The sequence below is a fragment of the Brienomyrus brachyistius genome, chromosome 19 (assembly GCF_023856365.1).
Source record: "Brienomyrus brachyistius isolate T26 chromosome 19, BBRACH_0.4, whole genome shotgun sequence".
In the NCBI taxonomy this organism is placed as follows: domain Eukaryota; kingdom Metazoa; phylum Chordata; class Actinopteri; order Osteoglossiformes; family Mormyridae; genus Brienomyrus; species Brienomyrus brachyistius.
The window spans coordinates 5327618-5349526 of record NC_064551.1 but is presented as its reverse complement, the minus strand read 5'-3'; the positions used below and the strand labels follow the sequence as shown (position 1 = coordinate 5349526).

At 46.0% G+C, this 21909-nt stretch overlaps 2 protein-coding genes across 8 annotated transcripts in view; one reads left to right on the top strand and one right to left on the bottom strand.

The window, feature by feature from the left end:
- Positions 1 to 160: 160 nt before the first annotated feature.
- The window catches only part of cep85l (centrosomal protein 85, like), a 47509-nt gene continuing 25760 nt past the window's right edge, over positions 161 to 21909 (bottom strand). For all 4 annotated transcript variants that reach the window (XM_048985141.1, XM_048985138.1, XM_048985139.1 and 1 more), the window contains exons 4-13: positions 8561 to 8631; positions 6690 to 6807; positions 6401 to 6574; positions 5818 to 5970; positions 4967 to 5121; positions 4677 to 4794; positions 4539 to 4589; positions 4341 to 4448; positions 3056 to 3236; positions 161 to 2665 (exon numbers count right to left, since the gene is read on the bottom strand). In XM_048985141.1, coding sequence (XP_048841098.1) covers positions 2502 to 2665; positions 3056 to 3236; positions 4341 to 4448; positions 4539 to 4589; positions 4677 to 4794; positions 4967 to 5121; positions 5818 to 5970; positions 6401 to 6574; positions 6690 to 6807; positions 8561 to 8631 — 1293 coding nt within the window. In that variant the 3' untranslated portion in view covers positions 161 to 2501. The remainder of the gene's footprint in view (positions 2666 to 3055; positions 3237 to 4340; positions 4449 to 4538; positions 4590 to 4676; positions 4795 to 4966; positions 5122 to 5817; positions 5971 to 6400; positions 6575 to 6689; positions 6808 to 8560; positions 8632 to 21909) is intronic.
- On the top strand, positions 14055 to 21416 carry pln (phospholamban). 4 transcript variants are annotated; one of them, XR_007383760.1, is made up of 3 exons: positions 14058 to 14637; positions 19137 to 19188; positions 19903 to 21416. XR_007383760.1 is itself a non-coding variant. In XM_048985144.1 (2 exons), exon 2 carries the CDS (start codon positions 18585 to 18587, stop codon positions 18741 to 18743), a length of 159 nt encoding a protein of 52 aa, XP_048841101.1. In that variant the 5' UTR covers positions 14421 to 14637; positions 18401 to 18584; the 3' UTR covers positions 18744 to 19130. The 4 variants fall into 4 exon arrangements, 1 of the variants encoding a protein (XP_048841101.1); XR_007383759.1 differs by lacking the exon at positions 19137 to 19188 and having other exon boundaries at positions 14055 to 14637; positions 19982 to 21416; XR_007383758.1 differs by lacking the exon at positions 19137 to 19188 and having other exon boundaries at positions 14055 to 14637.

The following is a 21909-nucleotide window of genomic DNA, read 5'->3' as shown; positions in this document are numbered from 1 at the left end:
AGCTATTATGATGTGGTGTACATGGAGGAGGGCCGGGCTTCAGGTTGCCATGTGAATTTTGAAGCATGGAATGTGAGCCAGATTTAACCCTTATCAGGCCAAATATACTCTTGCCCCATTCATAGTTACAGAACTAGTAAGATGAAAATCAAGCCACATGTTCATACAAAAATAGTTTATTTCCCCTCTGTACAAATTAAAGCAAACAATGTTCAAATGGAAAAATACTAGTCTTAATACTTTTTTGGAACATATATAAATAGAACTTTGGCATTCATAAAATCTAGCTGCAAAAACTAAAAGCTTGACATTAGAAACCAGTGGGAAAGCACAGGGAACAGTAAAGCCAACCAGTGGCTGCCTGCCCACAGTGCATTGTGGGAGTCTGATGGCATTTTCCCTCTTCAGGCTACATCAGTGGTCTCATAGTGGTGGTGACTTACTGCTCCATCCTCCTTTAGCAAACTCAGTTGTTAGTGCATGTGGTTCCCCCTTTTGTCTAATGATTAGAGCTGAGGGTAAGTCTGCTAATTATTTTTTACTAAAGATATTGAAGTAGCAGAGTTAACTAGTCATCATTTGGAGCAGTTCAAGCACAGCCAGCTGGTCCTCCATGAGATCAGGACCATTCCCACCTTGTCAGACCTACACTCCATACAGTAAATACATTCTGGTCTCCTAATCTCCTGAGCAGACATATGCAGTTTATGCCACTATGGCTTAAATATATTAAAGAGGAATAACTGTTTTAAGCCTGCCGATAAAGGGGAACATATTTAACCCCACCTAACATGTCTGGGAAGCAGAGACTTAAAATACTCTGTTACTGACCTTAATCTAACAAGAATTAAAAAGCCCTGTTGCATAATCATGTCAAGGCACTGAGGAAGGCTGTCTTCACAAACTGCTGCAGCAGTGCTGGTAAATGTGACGTTGCATAGGTTCTCCACACCCCGTCGTGGATGAACTAAACTACTGAGCGTTTCTGAAGCATTTCCAGACTGTGCTATTTAACACGTGAGCGATGGCCTGCAAGCACCCAACTGATCATTTTCCTGTATTTGACATGCAAATGACAGCTATGCTTCACCTCTGCACTGGTAAAGTTGCGGCAGAGTTTGGCTGAATTTAGGGCGCAGCGTGCAGCTCAGTGGATTAAGCCTCTGTGTACGTGAACGGAAGCTCAGCCTCAGCCTTAACCCCAACCCCCAGCTCCCTGGGCATCACTACAAGTGGCAGCCCTGCACGTGGCACGGAGAACAAGATGGGGTAGCCAAAAAGAGAATTTACTTTGTTGATCCCCATCAGGAAATTAAGATTAAGGTCTTAAACTCGGTAACAGTAGATATGGCAAGACTGATACAGCAGCAGCTTGCTGCCCTTGTGTGTCACTGAGTCACACAGCCATTAATCAGCTCTATGTTTAGTTGCAGTGATATAAGTTAGTATGAGACAGGTTCCTGCCCAGGGACTGAACCTGCAGTCCTTCTCTCAGAAATGAAATCCCTTAACCATTTCCAGACTGGATATTCACTGCTTACCAACTTCAATATACATGCAGACACACACACTCGTACTAAAACTGTCCAACTAAAAAACATAAAACATAACTTGTGGGACTGGCCACTTTCCTGAATGAAACATCTGCAGTGGTCTGATAAGCGGCTTGATAACAGCTACTATCCCATTATTTTTTGTGAAATTAACAGGTTCTTAAATCCTGAACCAGTGTTACCATGAGTCTCAATGATTCAATGAAGCTTTTTTTTCTCTCAACCTCTTAGCAACCCTGTCACTCGCTGTATAAAAAAAACCCACTCATTTGGTTTGTACACAAGTATCAAATGCCTGGGCTGCTGGTAACACTGGATCAGATTTAAACAATTGAAAATGCTGATGAGAGTCAAAGTAGAAATGCCAAAGTAGAAATAACAGAAGGACTCTGGGCTCGGTGTTGGTAAGTGTTTGAGATGATAGAGACATGGGTGTCAATCATCCCCCATCTTTGGGCTCAAACGGTGGTAGGGGAAGGATGGCTGTAACTGGCAGACCAACAGGCACTTAGTGAAGCAGCATCTGGGACTGACTGACCTGGCTGGAGATACAAGCGTGGCCCTGGGGTAGCATCCTCCAGAAAAGCAAATGGAGACTGTCCACAGTTCTAACTTTCGCTGTGGGAACTCAGACAGACGGACAGATCCGATCACACGCTAAATAGGGGTTTAACACTGCAAAGCTAAGATGATTCCCTTGTAAACGCAATTCACAGCTTGGTCCTACATTCAGTAGTTACAGAGATCTCCAGCTGCCAGGGCTGTAGCAAACCCACGTGTCTCTATTCAGTGCAGCTTTCGGTATTTCATCTCCTCAGGCTGTTGAGGGAAAAAATAAAAGGACGCCTACATCTTCCCCCACATCCTCCAGCCTCAGGTTACCAGCCCGGTGCTGGGGATGCCGGGGAAGGCAGAGGTGACACAGCCACTCCAGCGTGGGTCGTGCCATCACTGCGTGATGCAGTTGTCCCCCATGTCTTGCGCGTAACGGTCCGAGATGACGGTCCTCAGCTCGTCAATCTCCCTCCTCAGCTGCCGCACCTCGGACAGCTTGGCCCGCAGGCTGTCCTCTGGGAGAGGCTTCTCGCTCTCCTCACCTGAGCAGTTCATTGCTGGGGGAGAGGACAGCGCGTTCAGCTAAACATACAGACACGCACATACACAAACACATACACACCTGCACTCATACCTTTGTGGGGGCATAACCTTAATCGGAAGTATTACAACCTTAACCCCTACCCAGCCCTATCCTTAACCTTAACTAACCAAATAAAATTCAAGATTTTTGCCATTCTTAATTTTCGATTAGTCAGATTTTTTTAAAGTGCAAAATAATTAATTTTTTTAAATAACGTTTTAAGTAAAATGACAGATCAAAATAAGATGAGGTATATGGAAGCTTTAGGAGAACACTGCCAGGAGCAGATGGTGTGAGCGTCACCATAAAGCCTTCGCCCAGCTTAGAGGGAGCAGATACACATGGTGCAGACAGTGCTACTCACACTTGATTCCCAGTAGCAGGGCCAAGTTGGGCTCTTTGCCCTGGGCCCTTTGGGTCAGGACGCTGCAGAGCGCCTTGAGATCCAGCAGGCACAGAGACATCTCCTTCAGAAGGGGGGCCACCTCCACCGTAAGGGCTGCGGGGCCTGACCGCTCCACCCTGTCGTCCACTCGTATTTGGATCTGGAGCGAGAGCAGGACAAACAGCACAGTTTTTGTAAACCCATATTGTGAATGCTATATATATCTGAAATATATCCAACAATACTGCACATCATCCCTGCACATCACCCCTGCACATCACTCCAAAATGGTTCATTTACAGCACATAAAGCGCAAAGGGAAAAGGCTCAACACAAAAGAACGAGCTTATTGATGATGTGCGACAGAGAAGTCTCCCAAATACGGCCTTCCTTGTTTCTGCTTCTATAAAAGCATTCTGTGATCAGATTTCTACAAACACCAGGCCATTATTCCAACATTAAAATGGATTTCTCCATTAGCGCGGTGAAACCATAGTTATTTATAGAAGAAGGATGCACAGAGTCTGAGAGCAAGATAGATGCTGACAGCAGTGCCCAGGGGTGTGGGCTCCCCCACAGGGTACTGACAAAGGTGATTATTTTGTTATTCATCTGAGGACTTTAATACTTTTAGCTCTTTATACAGCTGTCAATCAACAACAATGATTAAAGGATACAGAATAGACTCTTGTAACATCTTCACCTATTATGTAATCGTCCAGTTACCACACCGGCTCCCAGTATCTGATTCTATGTGTCCGAGGAGCCCGGGTCAGGGAAAGCGCTTGATGTGCACTGTGCTGCTATCGTGGGACCCGGATTCTCATTTCAGGCAGCACAACATTTCACCATTTGAGAGAACTTAAGAAAACCAATAAAAGAAAAATCCCCTCAATCACCCTAATCTGTGCACTGAGGCTTGTGTGATTTTATACGCCCATTGCATGGTGCTGCTGGATCACTGTGCCCACTAGCTCTGAGGATAACGTCGTTGGCAGCGATGTCTCCCACGCCCTCGACGGCAGGCCATCTACAACTACGAAGCATAAACTACTATATGACACTCTGTTGCGGGCAGGGAGCACAGCGCTTGGCATTCGCCAGGATTCATCCGGAGCTGTGCCCTTCTGAAGGAAGCTCCTCCCCTCGCAGGATAGCGGCGGTAAGCTGCACTAGTCATTTTGGATGAGAGCACCTGCTAAACAGCTAGAACAGATGAAATGAACGAGGGCTGGGGAGAGCTGCCAAGGCCGGGAGGCACTACCTCCTGCAGGGCTGAGTGGAGTGCCGCCAGGGCCTTGTCCTTCTCCTGCAGCTGATCACGCAGTTCCTGCGACGTGCCCCTCTCCTTTCGCAGCCTCTCCTCAACAGCCTGTGGAGGTAGAGAAGAAACGCAATTTTAGAGGGGGCTCCAGTTCTCTGTAAGGGATGCCACAGCTCACGCCATTCTTTTCAGTCTTACCGCCAGCTCCAGGCCGAGCTTCTCCATCTGCTTCTTCTGGCTGGCCAAGATCTGGGAGAGAGACAGACATCAGGTTGAGATCGAGAGCCCCAGTGCAGGTGTGCGGTACCCTGCACAGCAGGCGAAACGATGACCCACCTTGCTGCTGTGGGCATGCTGTTCCTGCAGGCGGGCATTCTCACTCTCCAGCTGCTTCAGGTCCATCATGGGCAGGCGTACACCATCCTCAAGGCACTTCTCCACCTTCTCCTGCAGGCTGAAATGGAGTGACTTTACAGTACAATGCAGCGACTTTACAGCACGTCAGAATCCCAAAGACAGGGCGGCTTTACGGCGACACTCAGAGACCAGAGATAACGTATTTCAAGGATAACAGTACATTTGGGTCCACAGTGAGGTTTAGGTCCAAGTGCCCTGATAGAGCTCACCTTTGCACAGACGCCACCAGCTCCTGCTCACGGAGGCTCTGGCTCTCGATCAGCGCCTCCTTCTCCTTCAGCAAGGCCCTGCTCTCTCCCAGGCTGTGCTCCAGCTGGGCTACCTTGTCCTGCAAGCTCTGTGCCGTGGTCCTAACCCCCTCCAGCTGGCTCAGGACACACGAAAAATCACATTATGGTAAACACCAAGCCTTCAGATACTACCAAGAAAAACTTACTCCAAACTCCTTTAGCGCTGCATGAAATTCATTTTGGAATCATTCACATAATTTTTTAGATAAGATGTTCAAGATGGTATAAACATTAGCAAAGATATCCCTGTACACTTTTCTAAAGACTGTGTTCCAATGATTGTCTGGTGCCAAAACGAAGTATCACAATCAAGCGGAGAGTCACGGTTATACTGCTCCTTTAGGAGACAAGAGGAAAACCTGCTACCATTACTATCATTATTATATTATAGTACAATAACAGTACCATGGTAAAAAAAAAGCACACAGCAAACAACCGTATAAATATTTAAAATAAAACAACAATAATAACAGTTTCCAACAGGCTGTCAGTGCAGATACTTCGTCATAATGGCAAAAGTTGGTTTTTTGTGAAATAAAGACTCCTGGTTTTTACTGACCTCTAGTGGTACAAAGTATATGGCCGCATTCATTAAAACTTTCCTACTTTCCAAGCAGTGAACTGAATATTGACACAGCTCTAATGACCTTCTATGCATACAGCCTCATCTATGGGGAAAGGCACCATGCCTCAGCTATCAGTGCCAGGGTCAGCGTAACAGTGACGGAAAGCACATGCAGCCCAGTGCAGGTGAGGGGAGATGACAGTACCTGCTGGGCTTGGCTCTGGACCTCGTCCAGGGAGGGCAGGTCAGCCAGGTACTTCTCCAGCGTCTCTATCCGTTGCTGCCGCTCTTGGTTTTGCTCGCCCTCACGCTGGCACTTCTTCTTCAGGCTGCTGATGTAGCGATCGCGTGTCTTCATCTAGACAATGCAAGATTGTGCAAGTCAGCCACCGCATGATGCCCCCTACAGGCCCTTCAGGTCACGGCACTTCGCCCGTGCCAAAACTGTACCATGATGACTAGAAGCAGCTGTCAAATACAATCCATCAAGTGAAAGAACAAAGTGAAATATCAGGCCTTTAAAACACACAGCCAGACACCAAGGGCAAAGCTTTCCTCAAACAGAGCAGGGGTAATGACCATGACAGGACTTGTCACACCAAGGCTGAGATTTTGCTATCATTTGTATTTCTGATCGCTGTTAGCAAGGAGTTGCAGCTCAAACCCATCCAGAGAAGAGGCACTTCAGAGATCAGCATGGGACCAGGGTCTTGCTGGAGCAAAGGCATCGTCTTGTGTGCCATGGCGGAGGTGCCAATGGTGGGGCTTTGCCCAGAAGGACAGCTCACCTTCTCCTCCAGCTTCTTAATGTCCTCAGTGTACTTCTGCGTGTTCTGTTTGAGGAACTCGTTGAGGCGGATGACCTCCATTTCGGCGGCAGCAAGCCTGCGGCCTACTTCCCCATTCTCAGAGCAGAGGGGGCCTGCCCCGTTGGAGAGCTGCGGACCATCCAGTGGGGACTCCTTTTTGGGATGAAGGTGGCAAAACATACTGCAATTACTTTATTTATTGTGTATACAGTGAATAATGACCTCCAGTGTCACTGCTGCAATGACATTGTAAAGGGGAGATGCATACCTTGGTTTTCAGCAGGTAAGTATCCTCACTGCACCCCCTGTGGTTCTGGAGGGCTTGTTGCACTCTTAGCTCATTCTCCCTGATTCTTGCATGGAGCTGCAGTATTTGCTGCTTCTGCCTGAGACACAAATCACAGAAAGATTTAAATTTGGTGCTTTAATAAACCCAGTGCTAAGGGCTCAGGGTCGCAGGTAGCCCTAATAGTAAATAATACCCTGATATAATCATCTGTTGGTGCACACTGAAGAAACACGCAGTTTAAAATCTGGGCAAACAAAGACAAACACAAAACATCCAGCAATGCATCTAGACAGATACAGGATTTCATACACATCTTGCTCATGGAAGGATCAGTGCAAGCTGCTAAGAGTTGTTTGTAAACATCTAATGTATGTTGGCCACACTTAGGACCCACCATTTCACACGCACCACGCCAGACAGGTCTGTGCCCAAAGCCTGCAACAACTCTACACTAATGGGTGGCATTGATTTATAGACTAATAGCATAAAGGTCCGGTTCTGCCTATTTGACAATCGATATTAGGGACCAAAAAGTACATTTTGGGCAATGGATGATCTGGGAGTGAACCAAGAATTTCAATAACATAAGGCAGACAGAGAAAGAGTCCTCCCTTTGTGCAGCATTTCATCTGCTCAAATCAGGTGCCATTACTGGGGATGGATGAAGCAGCAAAACTCAGAGAGGATGCCACTTTCATGGCTTCCTACATCCTGTGATATAACATGCAGCTGATCGAGGGACAGCACCGGCCCGGCAGCACAAATTAGATTCTCACACGTGGTTCTGTTGGCAAATAACATGTCCATCTAGAATGTGACATGAGAATTAACTGCTAGCAAATCAAAGTACGCAAAATCCTTACAGAAAAATCCATCAGGATATAACAGAAATAGAGCAGAAACTTGCATCTTTAAGGACAACTGTATGCTGTTGTTCTCCCCATGTCGTCGTGGGGTTTCCTCCGGGTACTCCGGTGTCCCCCCATAGTCCAAAAACATGCTGAGCCTAATTGGAGTCACTAAATTGCCCGTAGGTGTGCATGCGTGGGTGAATGGTGTGTGAGTGTGCCCTGCGATGGGCTGGCCCCCCATCCTGGATTGTTCCCTGCCTCGTGCCCATTGCTTCCGGGATAGGCTCCAGTCCCCCAGCAACCCAGTAGGATAAGCGGTTTGGAATATGGATGGATGGATGTATGCTGTTGTGCTTGCATGCTACGTATGTTTCCTGATTTTGATTCAGGGGAATGAAAAGTGAGACAGTGCTCTGACACACCCTTTCCTGTCTAGATCAAAGCCCTTACGATGCAAACTGCATCAATATCATAGAGTAGCAGCATAGGAGTCTATGGTGCTAGAATGCAGATGTTGTGAGTGTTCTGAGCACCGAATGGCATTGTGCCCGCGCCTAGGTGTGGCACAGTTTGCAGGCGGCTGGCTGAAACCCAAGGCTCCTGACACACGCTGCAACATGCCTTCAGAGAATGCTTCCCGTCAGGACATCAGCCAACAAGCCGAATATGAGGAACCCTCTGTTACAGCTGTGCCCTCAACGAGTCCCTGGCAACGGAGAACATCTAACCTTGCCATCAAGAAGACATAACTACTGAAGAGTCAAGGGGAAAATAGGTTTTATGTCCTATTAAACCTGCAGTTTGTATTTTTCAGCTATTCTCGAAAAAAGGCCATACAGCATAGCTATATCAACAAATGATTCACAGTTAAATTGAATCTTAGGACCTGGGACAGAACAGAAATGTAGTAGGCAGCTTCCTCTTCCTCTGGATCTCACAACTAGGCTGGAAACGACACCTGATGTGGACACCGTGGGCTTCTGGGAGAATTCTGCATACCTGTCGATCTCCAGCTCCCTCTGGCGTAGGAGGCCCTCTTTGATCTTCACCAGGGTGCTCGCGCTCAGCATCTGAGGGAGGAGAGAAACACCGCTGACTCAAACTGGAAATCCATTATAGCCCAAACCTGTCATGAACAGCCATTCAGTGAGTGCTGTGCTCACATTTTAAGTAACATTTCGGTTAAACTCTGCTGGCGAGTATTCTGAAAAGATGGCCACCGTGGAGGGTCTCTCGCAGGCACACTTCTTTGTGCGACATAAAAAGCGAGGCTTACTGGTGAGCATGAGAAACAGTAATTGTATTTTTAAAGCACAAATCTTAGGTGACTAATCTCATCTAGCACAACAAAGCAGAAGCTGCCAGATGGCACGGAGGCAGGTCTCCGCTGAGGAGCTGTCACACTGAGAACGCTACACTGATTAACAGCGTGTTGATACCTCACATTGCGCCGTGTCACATATGATGTCACGGCCCCCTCAGGAGGCGGCGGCCCAGAGAGCTGGCCTGTCTCAGACTGCCATTTCAATGAGAGCGCACTGAGGAGTAAACATCAAGGGGACGCTGGGCCAACAGTCCCCTCCCCAGGTGGCATTCAAACAGAAGCCAAGGAGAAATATTCGATTAATTATTACACTTATCACAACAGAGGGAATTTGAAAACAATGTTGATTTTCAGGGAATAACACGGGCTGTTTCTGTATGTAAAATGAGCATATTCCATTCTTGCTTCCTTTTGACTAGAGACAATAACCTGAATACGTTTATTATTCTAAACAAATCAGGTCGTGCCTAGAGGACAAATTAATACATGTACACTGGCCATTTCACACGACTTACGTCATGGATCTGCTCATAATCATCCAAAGGTTCCTAACTACTTTCCCTGGATCATGACATCAATAAAGCATAAACCAGACACAAGGGTGCAACTGCTTACAGTATGCATACATTTTAATATGATTGTTTTTATTACTGTAAATAACTTTACATTTCTTTGAAACTATTTAAAACAATGGGATCATTTTTTCCCACTGTTTGTGTCCAATCTGTCCCAAGGCCAAGCTAAATATAGCACCTCTATAAAAGCCCCACCCATATATCAAGCACGCTGCGGCCCCTTGAAGGCTGGGTGTTGAATGCCCTTAGTGGGCCCTGTCCTGCTCACACATCCTGATGATAGGAACCAGGTGGTCCAAAAACATCCCTGATGCCAACCTGCTTCACATTGCTGGGTCTATTTTTAAAATACTTCTGACACAAAAAGCACAATTTAAAGAGCGATTCCCAATAAACTGTAGGGAAATGAGGGGGAGCCACTACTGAAAACAAATAATTATAGGGACCTTTTCCAGCTGTGTGTGGGGTGGGGTCAGAACAATCCCCTCAGCCGGGGGGAGCAGAGCACATGGGGATGGCCAGCCCCCTGTTGCTGCTGACCCTTGTTTAGATGTCAGAAGACTAGTTCTGAGAAGTCCAAGATGCATGAGACGTGCTTCACCCAGTTTTTGGTCCTGAAAGATTGATATCGGCGTGCCAGCATGTCCTTTTCGATTTATGTATAAATGTAGGTGTAGATTCCTAAGTTTCTGTCTATTTTTAAATTGGTGTATTTTTGTTTGCAAAGGAAATGAACTAAAAAGAAAAGGGATTTGTTTCTTACATAGGAAACAGAAATTGAATGTGACATGATGGACTAAAGAGAATTTCTTGTTTAAGCAGTCAGAGCCCCCTGGGGGGAAAAGGCTGAAAACAGCACTGCCTTTTAAGCCCAGGAAAAACCCGGAGTGGGTGGAAGTCACAGGGTCGCTTCTGTCATCTAAATTGGGATGGGAGTCGATCCAGAATGTTTCTTAGCAACGCAAAAGGCAGTCACACTGGCAATTTCCTTCTGAAGGAATGTCCCTCATAAACAGCTTTCTACACTGGGTCCATATGAGAAATCCAGGACCCAACAGTACATGGGACCTCCTAAACAGGAACTATTCATCATCACGCTTCTGCTTGGGCTCTTTACCCTTCTTGGTTGACTGCCATTTCCAGTGGATGTAAGAATGCAGAGCTAATCCTCCCCGGAGGGTACAGTGAGGGCAGTCGGCAGTTGTCTCGTCTCTTACCCAGCCTGAGAATTACAACTCAATAAGTTTGAGACGGGTATATTGGTTCACATTCAGCAGTAACCTCCATGTTGGGGTACCATTGTGTCCTAAGGGACACCTTTACAGCAGTCTGATCTTAGATGTAGGGACAGCAGGGGGGCAGCTGAGGAGGCCGCTGTCACCAAGCACACCGAACCCTATCAGCAGTTCCGGGGACGTGCCACATTCAATCCCTGACCATTGTGTCTGGTGTCAGAGAAGGCATGGGAGCTTTAGGAGAAAATCAGATGGCCCCGCTGTTGGCGTGGAGCGTTATGCCGTATCTCTGCTGCGGATTTGATCCAGCTCAGGGCAAAAAGCTGTGATATTGAGGAAAGCCGATCCCCTTTGGGGTTTCTGACTGTACGCGAGGGCTTGGTGTTGGAATGTGGGTGACAGGCAGGGTGCTGCCCCACAGGCCCAAGGGGAGACCACCCACGGCCACAGCCACAGCCACGAGAGCAGCAGCGACGGGTTTTATTTAAAGTGCAGGGGATTTACAGGAACAAAGAGGGTTCATTCCTGTGGGCATTAAAAAGGGAGACTACACCGTGGGGTGGTCAGGTGGTATACAGTCGCTCATAAAAACAAAGGAGGGTGTCGCCGAGAGAAACAGACAAATGTTACAGAGCACAGGTGCCCCTCAGTCCAATCCAAAGCTCATGGTACCACCAGGAGCCAATACCCAAGAGTGTTGTACTCTATAAATGAGTAGCTGTGCATGTGCTCAGTTATTTATAGGTGCTTCTGCTGTGTCTAGCCGTAACACTACATGCTGCACTGCTTCTCACAGCTTCTCTCACCATAGGTATGACCTCATTACTTTTTTGTTTTTATCCACCTTGGCAACATAAGAATTCATCACCTAAGGTGATGAAAACACAGATCCGCACGTTGCCCTATGAGGAGCATTTAATATCTATAATGACAAGTCCTTCGCCTTCGTAGATGTTACAGCATCATGTCCAAAGACATACACACAGGAAAGTCAGTCATGCTGTTTAGTAAGTGCTATACATACCACAGCATAAATAGCTCAATGCATTCTTTACAGCAGAATGTCTGTAATCCTCTGAAATGGCATCTTACTGATACTGCCTCTGTGATCTGGGATCAGTTTACAGGAAGGCAGGTGGGCTTGTTTAGTTAGTACTCTGAGCAGTTTGAGCCACGTCAATGAAGCAGCATGGTGAGTAACATACCAGAGGTGGCCAACAGCAGACGACACGTTCCTCAGATTCAGAAGGCAGGGCTCAAAGCACCAAATTGCACTGTTTACTGCACCGCCATTATCAGCTATGTAAACACAAAAGGCTGGTACATATCATAACTTTATGGAGCAGCCATTTTCCTCATCATGTAATAAATGAATAAGGAATCAAAATATCTCTTCTAGCACTTAACTACAAAGCAAATGTCACACGTACAACTCCCAAATTGTGCATGTGGAACAGAGGAATGTCTACTCCTGGGGAGATGCACTGAAGAAGGACAAGACCTGGTCTTTTACCCCATTTTAAATCGGATGTTACTGTGCATTTGGTAGCTTCCTCCGTGGTGACGATCTCACCCAGCAAAGCAGCCTGCAGCACTGGGACCAAGCGCCACCCGCGGTCTGTCACATAGCTCAGATAATCAGCCGTCGGTTCCCAGAACTCTATCGCTCCTGTCACCTCCTCCCACGGCCCCTCAAGGCACCCAGCTTTCAGATCACCCCACCCCCAAAAAATATCTCCCCAAGGAATCAGCCTGATGGCCAGGGTATGTCACAGACCCTTTTCATTAACATAAAATTCTTTATGTTTTTAACATCCCCTTAACACACACTCTTCAGAAAGTGGTCATCAAAAAATCTCCTAAAGCCAAAAATATTTTAGAACACCAAACACATAAAAGATCATTTACTGAAGGCTACAAACACTCCAACTAAAAATTTCTGAATTTCAGTACTAACCCCCCCCCCAAGCATCATGCTCCTATCACGGGGTAGCTTCTCAGGAAGACAGAGGGACCCCAACTAGGGCTGTGTGATGTTGTAACCCACATACAACACATTTTCTGTTAGTTCAATGAATAGTTTATATAAAATGACCACATGGAAAGCCCTATTTCTTAGCACATTTTGAATTATATACTCAACAAATAAAAGGTACTTATATTTGATCATTTCCCCCCTTTTAGTTAGAACTGGCAAATTTTCAATTAAGCATGAAACAACATATTAAATATTCATGTTTAAAATATGAAAAGGTAAACAGAAAGTCATTAGATGTTGGATCAGGCGCAGTAAAGATCAGGCAGAGTGATAAAGAGCAGACGGCACCATAAAACGCTGTGGAGTACCCGCATTCGCATAACCTAGTGTGCATGTGGCTGTAGACCGGATACGCGCCGCAGATCGGCCAGTAACATTGCCTTCACGCAAATTTCCAGCCTACATCTGTGCCATGTAGAAGAAAGCAACTCCCAAATTACTTCAAATATTGCCAAAAACAGTGTGATTCGCAACCAAACGAAAACTATCAACCATAATATGAAATGCTAGAAGTCAAGCAATATATATCATCATATCGTACAGCCCTAACCTCCAGTACCTCCATTCCCCACAGCACTGCTATGAGCTATTCTGCATACAAACCCTCAAGCGAGGTCTTTCAAGGTATTTTCTAATTCGCGGATTTTTATGTGCCAGTGAATTATCCTCCTAAAGGTAAGAGGTACAATTGACATGTTAAATGGATCCTTCGAGGTCATGCTACAATATTGAAAGTATGTAATTCTGTTTAGCTGTACATCATGAAATCATAAAAAGATTAAATCAGACCACAAGTGCAAACATGATGGAGAGGAATAACGCAGTACAGTGCCCCCCCCATCCCCCACCCAGCCAAAAACAAACTACATTTTTATCGCTCACCCCAGCATTTTAAAGTCCCGTTCGGTATTGCTTTTAGTTCAGCATGCTGTCCGTCAGGCTCCTTATAAGGAAGCAGGAGCTGCTTCCCACAGGCCCCACAGAGGGTCATGACTTCCCACACTGGGGACAAGGCAGACCTTTCATGAAATGCTCATCTGTGGCTTGCAGCCACAGCTTATAACCCCAACATATACATAGAGACACTATCAAATTTTTCTCATCTGATAACTCACTGCAAACTTACAATTCAAATTATGGTTATTATGTGAAAGACAATCTGTTGTATTTAAAAACACACATGAACAGCTAAACACTACCTCCTATGTGTATTCTTCCCTTCCAGGCACAGAAAAAAATGCAAATTTTTTCCCTTTAACTGTGGCTTGTGGACAGCAAACAAACACAGAACTATTTACTATAAACAAAGTGCAGAAACAGCACAGGCCGCTTGCTTGGCTGGCTGATAAGCCGGCTTCATAGAGTGCTTTCAGAGAAAAATCGCAAAGAGGGTTTATTGTCACGCAAGAGGACAGTCCACCATCCTTACGACTCCCCAAAGGCTCAGGCGGGGACTCAGAGACCCTAGCCTTGCAGTGCCATGGATGTTTAATAGTCTGCATTGTCCTGATGACTGGCGCTCCTTATGGCCAAGCGTGGAAGCCTACACTAAGGACCTGTCATCATAACAAATGCACTCCATACAAGAGGCTACGATCACATAGGAATGTGATAGGTAATGGGGAAGAGGCTGGACACTCCCCTGGAGAGGAGGGCCTGGTCAAGGGTCACAGGCCCGTCCCTCCCCACTGGGCTGCTGCGCACTAACCACTTTCCTCCCGGTCCCTCTCCCCGCCCCCAGCACTCTGCTCTGCCTCCCTTAAACTGTGGGACGAGCTCACAGAAGCTTCCAGAGACCCTGCTCAGCCTGCTGGACTGAAGTCGCCCCCATCCCTCCTCCACGTTCACCGAGTTAACTGGGAACCTGCGCAGCAGAGCATCGGCACGCCGCACCACTGTGCCAGGTAAGCCTGACACCACACCCGCTCATGCGGTGCTGCTCGGCAAAGAGGGGCTCCCCAGGTGCTGGTGGAAAATACATGACTGGGGTGCACATTTGAGAGAAGCACAGGGGTGAGCTCAGGAACTTCTAAGGAAAAACCCTGAGATCTACCATCTCATTTTAGTCTGGAGCCAACAAGATGGTAAACATACTTCAGCTTTACCAAAGTTAAGATCTTTAAAATATTTTTGAGAAGCTTAATTTATTATAGTTTAAATAGGAAAACTTGTTTAACTAGTCCATGCCAAAAAAAATTGGACTATCAACAAGGGATAAATTAAACCTTTCGTATCTGCCGTCCAACAAGCCATAAAATGCACTTGAGCAGATCTGCAGCATTACAGTGGGAAATTCTGGCTTCAAAAATGCGTGAGAGAGTCGGAAAACTCCATACAAGGATATCGTACTTAATGTGCCGCCATCTTTGAGCTATAATAAATACCTCCACTTAATAACAGAAGCATGCAGTTCACCCTCTTCAGACAGGATAAGTTGGGTGGAAATAAACTTTGTGTGCAAGATAAACAAAAGGAGAGGATATTAAACAAAAGACCCTAGATGCTGCCACTGAGACTTTGGGCTTATAACCAGGCTCTATGTGAACGTACCTAGCTGTTATCCCACAGATCCCACTCTCTTAGCTATTAGACACAATATCAAGAAGGCACAGCAAGACAGGTGGAACCCAGAGGGTTGATGGGATATATGATGGACCTGTGGGGCCCCTGCTGACAACCCCTACACATGCATGACTCTTAGTGAAATTTGCATTTAGGCAAAATGAGCAGTGTTCACACAAAGAGGTGTCTGTAGACAACAGGAGATTTTTAGCATGCTCAATAGCAGCACAGCTGTGTCCCGCCTGGGAACAAACAGTCTTTCAATCACAGATTGAAAGCATCACAAACAACATTCAGTGCTACAGCCCGTAACTTACAAGCTTGAGAAAAGATTGCTTCTAGAACTACTGGTCATTTTCTAATCTACAGGACACACCTAAGACTGAAATATGGACTGTGAACAGTGGATAGAAGTATTTATGATCATCATGTATGGGTGGATGTCTTGTGGCCTTAGCATGAGAACCAGTGCCAGTCTCGGTTTTACCTGGACCCCTACTAAGCACTCCCATGTCATCATGGAAAGTTCTTTGCCAGTCTGGGGTGCCAATGCCAGCTAGAAGCCTCTCCAAAGATGACCTATTCCAGCAGGATCTTCCCCAAGACAACAAGCAGACCTCAGAGACAGGAAAAGTCACGAAGTCGCTGGGGAATTCATAGACCAACTTTTGCAAGATCTCCTTCTTAGGTTTGATTCAATTCCTTCTCTGTCTGCATCGGTCAGTTTTACGACAAGGCCTGGCTAATCTCAGTCCAATTCACTAAATGAACCTCCAAAACCTTCCAGCTAGCTCCCACACAATCTATAGTTTACAGATTTAAATGCCAGCCCTGCTGTGATTAGGTGTTCAGATAGCAGAACAAACTACCTTAATTTGGGCCCTCAGGGGTTGTTAGTAGTGTCATCAGTCTCAGACAGGAAAATTAGAGCACTCTCATAAATCCTTGACTGCTGGCATGCTGGCAATGTCTAGTGTTGACACACGGCACTCGGACTAGGCATCATAACGCTATTATCTCAGGGTCATGTGACCCTGGTGACATGGGCACCAGCGGCAGCTGCAGTGTCAGATTAAGTAATGACTCACCCAAAATGGGACTATGTTCATCTAGGGGAAGATTTCTGAAGTGGCTCAAAACAAAACAAATAGCACAACTGCCTGTCAATGTTTGCGCAGGTAAATCAATTTCACTAGGGTTTGGGGACACCCGGGACATCATCTGTTTTGTACAATAAAGGAAACAGATCCTTGGCAAGAGTGCAACTTTATGCAGACTGAGCCAGAACTAGGAGTACCCTTTAGCAAAATGACTGGGTTGGGGAGATGTAGCAAAAGCGCAGCTTGGATAACCCATCATTAAATTATAGCAGCAATGCTTAGTCTGTTCAGCATAAATGAAGGATACGTGAATCAGGGAGCACAAGACTCGGTTTACAGAGATAGCTTCATAAGCTAATCCAGGGACAAGGTGCTAGATATAGCCAGCAATGGCAAATAAGTAGAGATGTTAGTATGTCCTGCAGCCTCTCTATCCATGAGCTGCACTCACATGCAGAAAGGAAGAGCCAGGATTGTCAGCGCCTGCTTAGAAGCTTCACTTCGCACTCACTACCCAAAATACAAGCTTCACTGGCAGAGAGGTGGGACCAGGTTGCAGGAAGTGGGACTTAGTTGTCCAGCAGCCTCCAAAGAAATTCCTCCAGTGCAATGACTGGTCCTGATAATCTCTAAGTCTCGACCACGCCTCTGCACTGTTGGCTGTTGAGGACATGGGGCACGGGGAAGGACGGGCCAACTCCCCCTCTCAGTGCAGGAAGGTCATCACTAAGAATAACCAGCAGTGCATAGCTGTGGTGAGGCATATAGCGGCTGTTGGCGCCTCTGTGACGCTTTAGTGTTGGATTCCTCAAAGGACTCATCAAAGCAGGAGGCCCCGGGTGTCAGGCCCTCAAGCATGATAACACACACAAGGGTCTCAGAAGGCTAGATTGTAGCAGAGAGGGCAGAGTGGGGATATGGGTGGAACTCTGCACTGAGCCCTAACCCTGAAAAGCAGACAACCATCTTTGTTCATGTTGCTCTGCTGATGCAATTAAGAGTGATTTATATTACACCAAGTGATATCAGACCAACCACCAAGATCTGTGGTGCCAAACTTTGACTGCTGTTCTAGAGACACTGTGTGACATAGCCATGGAGGACAAACACAACGGCATCTAACAGGTCGCATTAATTGTCCCATATTCCTCAACCCGTTTCGCTGGGGACAATGACACATTTAGCTGTTGTGCTAATCCCACTGGCTACTCTGCCGACAGCTGCTCTTATATGGATCTAATACGGACAAACTGGGCAGAACATTACAAACCACCTGCACCAGTACAGTGCCTACCTGTGAAAATCAAACACAAAAACACAGCCAAAACAAGAGCTCCCTGATTGTAGGGGAGAAAAACACACAACAGATCCTAAGAACAACCTTCTGGATGTCATTCACAGCCAAATCCCTCCATCTGCAATCCTACTATTTCTAGAACAATATGAACCCTACTGAAAACACCAGGAAGTGAATTTTGAGAGTGGAGACCCCATGCTCATGAAGTAATTCTATCTATTTTGACAAAACCCTGAGTACTAAGGTTGCAAGAACTTGTACTCCAGAGGCAGGGGTAGGGTTCAAGATTCAGAGTTAAGGGGCTACAATGGTTGGTGAATTAGTAGCACTAGGGTTAAAGGAAAAGCATCAAGAAAACCTAATGAAGACTGGACTTGGTAACAATAAAAAAAACCTTCTGAAACATCCGACATGCGTGTACATGGCAGTGCAAAAATCTTTTGATGATAATACAAAGCCGGTCAATATTTTTACAGGAAGAGTATCTGGAACTGAACACATATAGCAGCTGGTTCAGAGAAGAGCATGATAGCGGTTGAGAACAGTACAGCCAGTAAAAGCGTCAAATCATTCAGGTGCCATCAAGCAACGGTAGAAGAGTCCATACGCGTCTGAATCCTCTCGTGTTTAAAAGAATACCCCACGTTCTATGTCTTTTTCTCCCTAACTTGTTCACTCATTCCCCTTCTTTGCTGCTCCCTTCCTCAGCTCCTCGAAGTCCCCCCCACCCTCGAGCTCATCGGATCTCCACGGCCATACCCGGCACCACCTTCACAACCACACCCTTCTGCCTCTACCCTCTGCACCCCTCTCTGCACTAACCTCCAGCTTAGTGTACGCTCTTGCATCTTAATCCCCACAACCACCGCCTAAACGCCTCACTGTCCTAAGCATGGAGAAGGTACAGCACATGACTCGCTCCGCCATCCGGAGGGCATCTACCATGGAGGTGCCCCCCCAGGCTAAGCAGAACCTGCAGGACCTCTTTGTCAACTTCTGCCTCATCCTCATCTGTCTGCTGCTCATCTACGTCATTCTTCTGCTGATGTGAGGGGGTGTGGCTCTGCACCAGCTACTCAATAGGATGACTGACTGTGTGGGAGGGGGTGGAGTCAAGTCGTAGCTAGATAAATAAGGGAACTACCAATTTTTCAGAAAATGTGTTTGGGCCAAGTATGTATTAGAATTTAAAACCTTGCATGGTCAGTCTGCACCCCTGTTAAGCAACCACTAGGACTTTTTTTGTCACTTTTGCGGCTTGCTAAGAGGGAGAGGGTGGCCCTTCTAGGCTTTCTAGCCGCCAAAGGATGATGTGTGAAAGTGGGGCTACAATGGTTGAGCAAGAGGCCATTGAGGTCGTGCTGCTCTTCACCCCTGCTCTACCCCTACCCCATGTCCCACCCTGATGTGTCATGACGGCTTTCCTCTGGGACTTCCTTTCTAGTTCTACTGTCGCATTGTCCCTGTTCCCACTCAACTGTGTTGAAATAAATGGGGTATGTAATGAAAGCAACAGGAATCCACAGTGTCTAAATGAACCATGCTGTGATGTTAAGCCCTGACCTTCCCTTGGCCTTGAGTAAAATGAGCCAAGCTACTATTGAGCAGTAACCATGGCGTCAGCACTCCAAGATCACCTTGTGCAGGCCTGTTTTGACTGTACATTCTTTCATGTTATATACTTAAAGCTGCGTGATTTAGATTGTTAGTTTTCATAATGTTTATTACGGTGAACCGGAATCAGCTATAAAGAAAAACAATCCACATTTGCCAATATATAAAAAAGCACCACTGAATTTTGCATATGCTTGGTACGCGATACTCTTAGGCCAGGAAGTTGTCCTCATTCCAGTGTTATAAACTTGTACATTAAAAAAGAATCACAGTTAATGTCACACTGCATAGAGGGAACAATAATAAAAGCATGTAATTTTCTTTAATTCACCAATATATTTCCAGCCACTTGGTGTTATGAACCAGCACTGTCATGTTCAGAAAACACCCACAGCAAGTTATGACACCCCTATGAATTTGAATTCCAGCACATTCTGCCCTTGAGCATGGTAACAGCATGACACACAGATGCACACTGGCTAAGCTAGCAGTACAGTGACACATACTAGTGAGGTAAGACATACTGGCACTTTGTATAATGGACAAAGTCCACCTTGAGGGTTTGACTGTAACCCTGTATCCTCCGCCATAAACAGCTGTATATCTGCCACTATATGCGAAAAGAGGAAGAAGCAGGATGGTGTGACCTCCGCTGCTCGCTCCCCATTTCACCAGGCTGAAGAACCCTTCTGACAGCTGACAACCCCACAAAGCTTCCTGTCCGAGTCTGGTACACGCTGCTCAGCAGGCCTACATCCATGGATCTGGTCAACAACCGCGGCCTCAACTTGATCCTCAATTTCCTGCTTATTGTGGTGGTGTTGATTCTCATGCTCATCCTGGTCAAGCTCATGTAACTGTGACTCCGCACTCCTGCCAAGCTGCCGCCATGGTGGAATTCACTGGGAGAGGGACCTGAAAATCAGAGTGTGATGCTGGACCTCTTCCACCAGGAGGAGCTAGAGACAATTGCTGCCATGGCTTGTTCATTATCTCCACTGTGTCTCTCAGATTCAGCAAAAGGTCCCTTTGTTGGGTATCTTTTTTTCTAAATAGCACCACACTACAGTAATCATGCTCACTATTGGTAGTATTTAATAATGTAAGCCATATAAGTTAATGACTTTATTAAATCACAGATTCCCAGGCCACATGAAATCCTTGGATTTGTCTCCCTCTAGTGGCAGTAAATCACATCACACTTGTTTTCGTTAAAAAAAACATGGGGGTAAATCTTAATACGACTGGATAGTATCATACCAAGCTGTTTTTGGAAATATTTTTAAAAAGATAAGCCAGCAAATATTCTGCAGTAATCAACAGGACATGCAAAATGGGTGACTACTAAGATGTTTCTGTATTTAAGTCAAAACACGAAGTTGCTTTAAAAAAAGGTTTAAATACTGACTTCTGTTTTACTTTTAAAGTAAAAAGCCATGTGAAAATATTTACCAAACGATATACGTTCTGCATCTGTAGCAACATCCCTTTAATTTCTTACAAGCCACGCGTAATTAAAGGGTGATTTGTTTTGGTTAGGCAATGTTCTCATACCAGTGGTCTGTGTGCACATGCTGTGAGATGTTGCTGATTCAGAGCGTGTGTGTATACCATTCTGTTTAAAGCTTATGAGAAAAATCCAACTCAGGTTTGACTAGACCCTATGTCCTCCGCCATGAACAGTTGCATATCCTGCCACTGTAGCCGTAAAGAGAAAGAAGCAGGATGGTGTGACCTCCGCTGCTCGCCTCACATTTCACCAGGCTGAAGCACACCTCTGACAGCTGGACCATCGCCTGCCGGATCCCTGACAATCTCACAACTGAAAGCTTCCCGTCCGAGTCTGGTACATGCTGCTCAGCAGGCTCACATCCATGGATCTGGCAGTGGTAGTGCAGGCACAAGGAAGACGTCCCGACAAACCCATCGATAAATCAGGAGTGCCTCTTACACAGCGGTAAATGTGTGCCCAGCCACTGATTCCCCCAACTGCTTTTAGCACACTAAATACATAAAAGGCACAAGTTATTTCTTGTTTGCTGGCACGCCATCATTGATCTGTTATGTCTTGTGAAACATTTGTAATAGTAATAAAATACTAGTCCCCACATTTAGTATCTGCTGTCATATTTGCACTAGAATATTTTAAATATTTATAAAAAACCACAGTAATTTCTCTCGCCATTTCCACAACTGCTTATCCAATGCAGAGTTCCAATGAGCTTGGATTCGCACCTTAGCATGCACAGGGAGACACATTACAGAGTTCACATTCACATACTCACAGAAAGCACACACGTCAGGCACTGTAGACAACAAAACCACATGCTTTTTTGATAGAAATGAAACTCATGCATACACAAGCACATTCCAGAAGTGAACTTAAATCACAAGGGATTTGCTAACTGAAGGAATCCTCACTAGTTACCTATATTGCTTTTATATACAGAAGATATAAATATATACAAATACATCCATGCTTGAAATGTTGCAAGACCTACTGCGGTTGTCTGAAACCATGGATCAGGGGTGCCCAACTCCAGTCCTGGGGGGTCAGAGCCCTGCACATTTTTAGGTTTCCCCTCATTTAACACAACTGATTG

What these genes read in the sequence shown, in the direction of transcription:
- pln (XM_048985144.1), top strand. Translation starts at nt 18,585, where the DNA reads ATGGAGAAGGTACAGCACATGACTCGCTCCGCCATCCGGAGGGCATCT.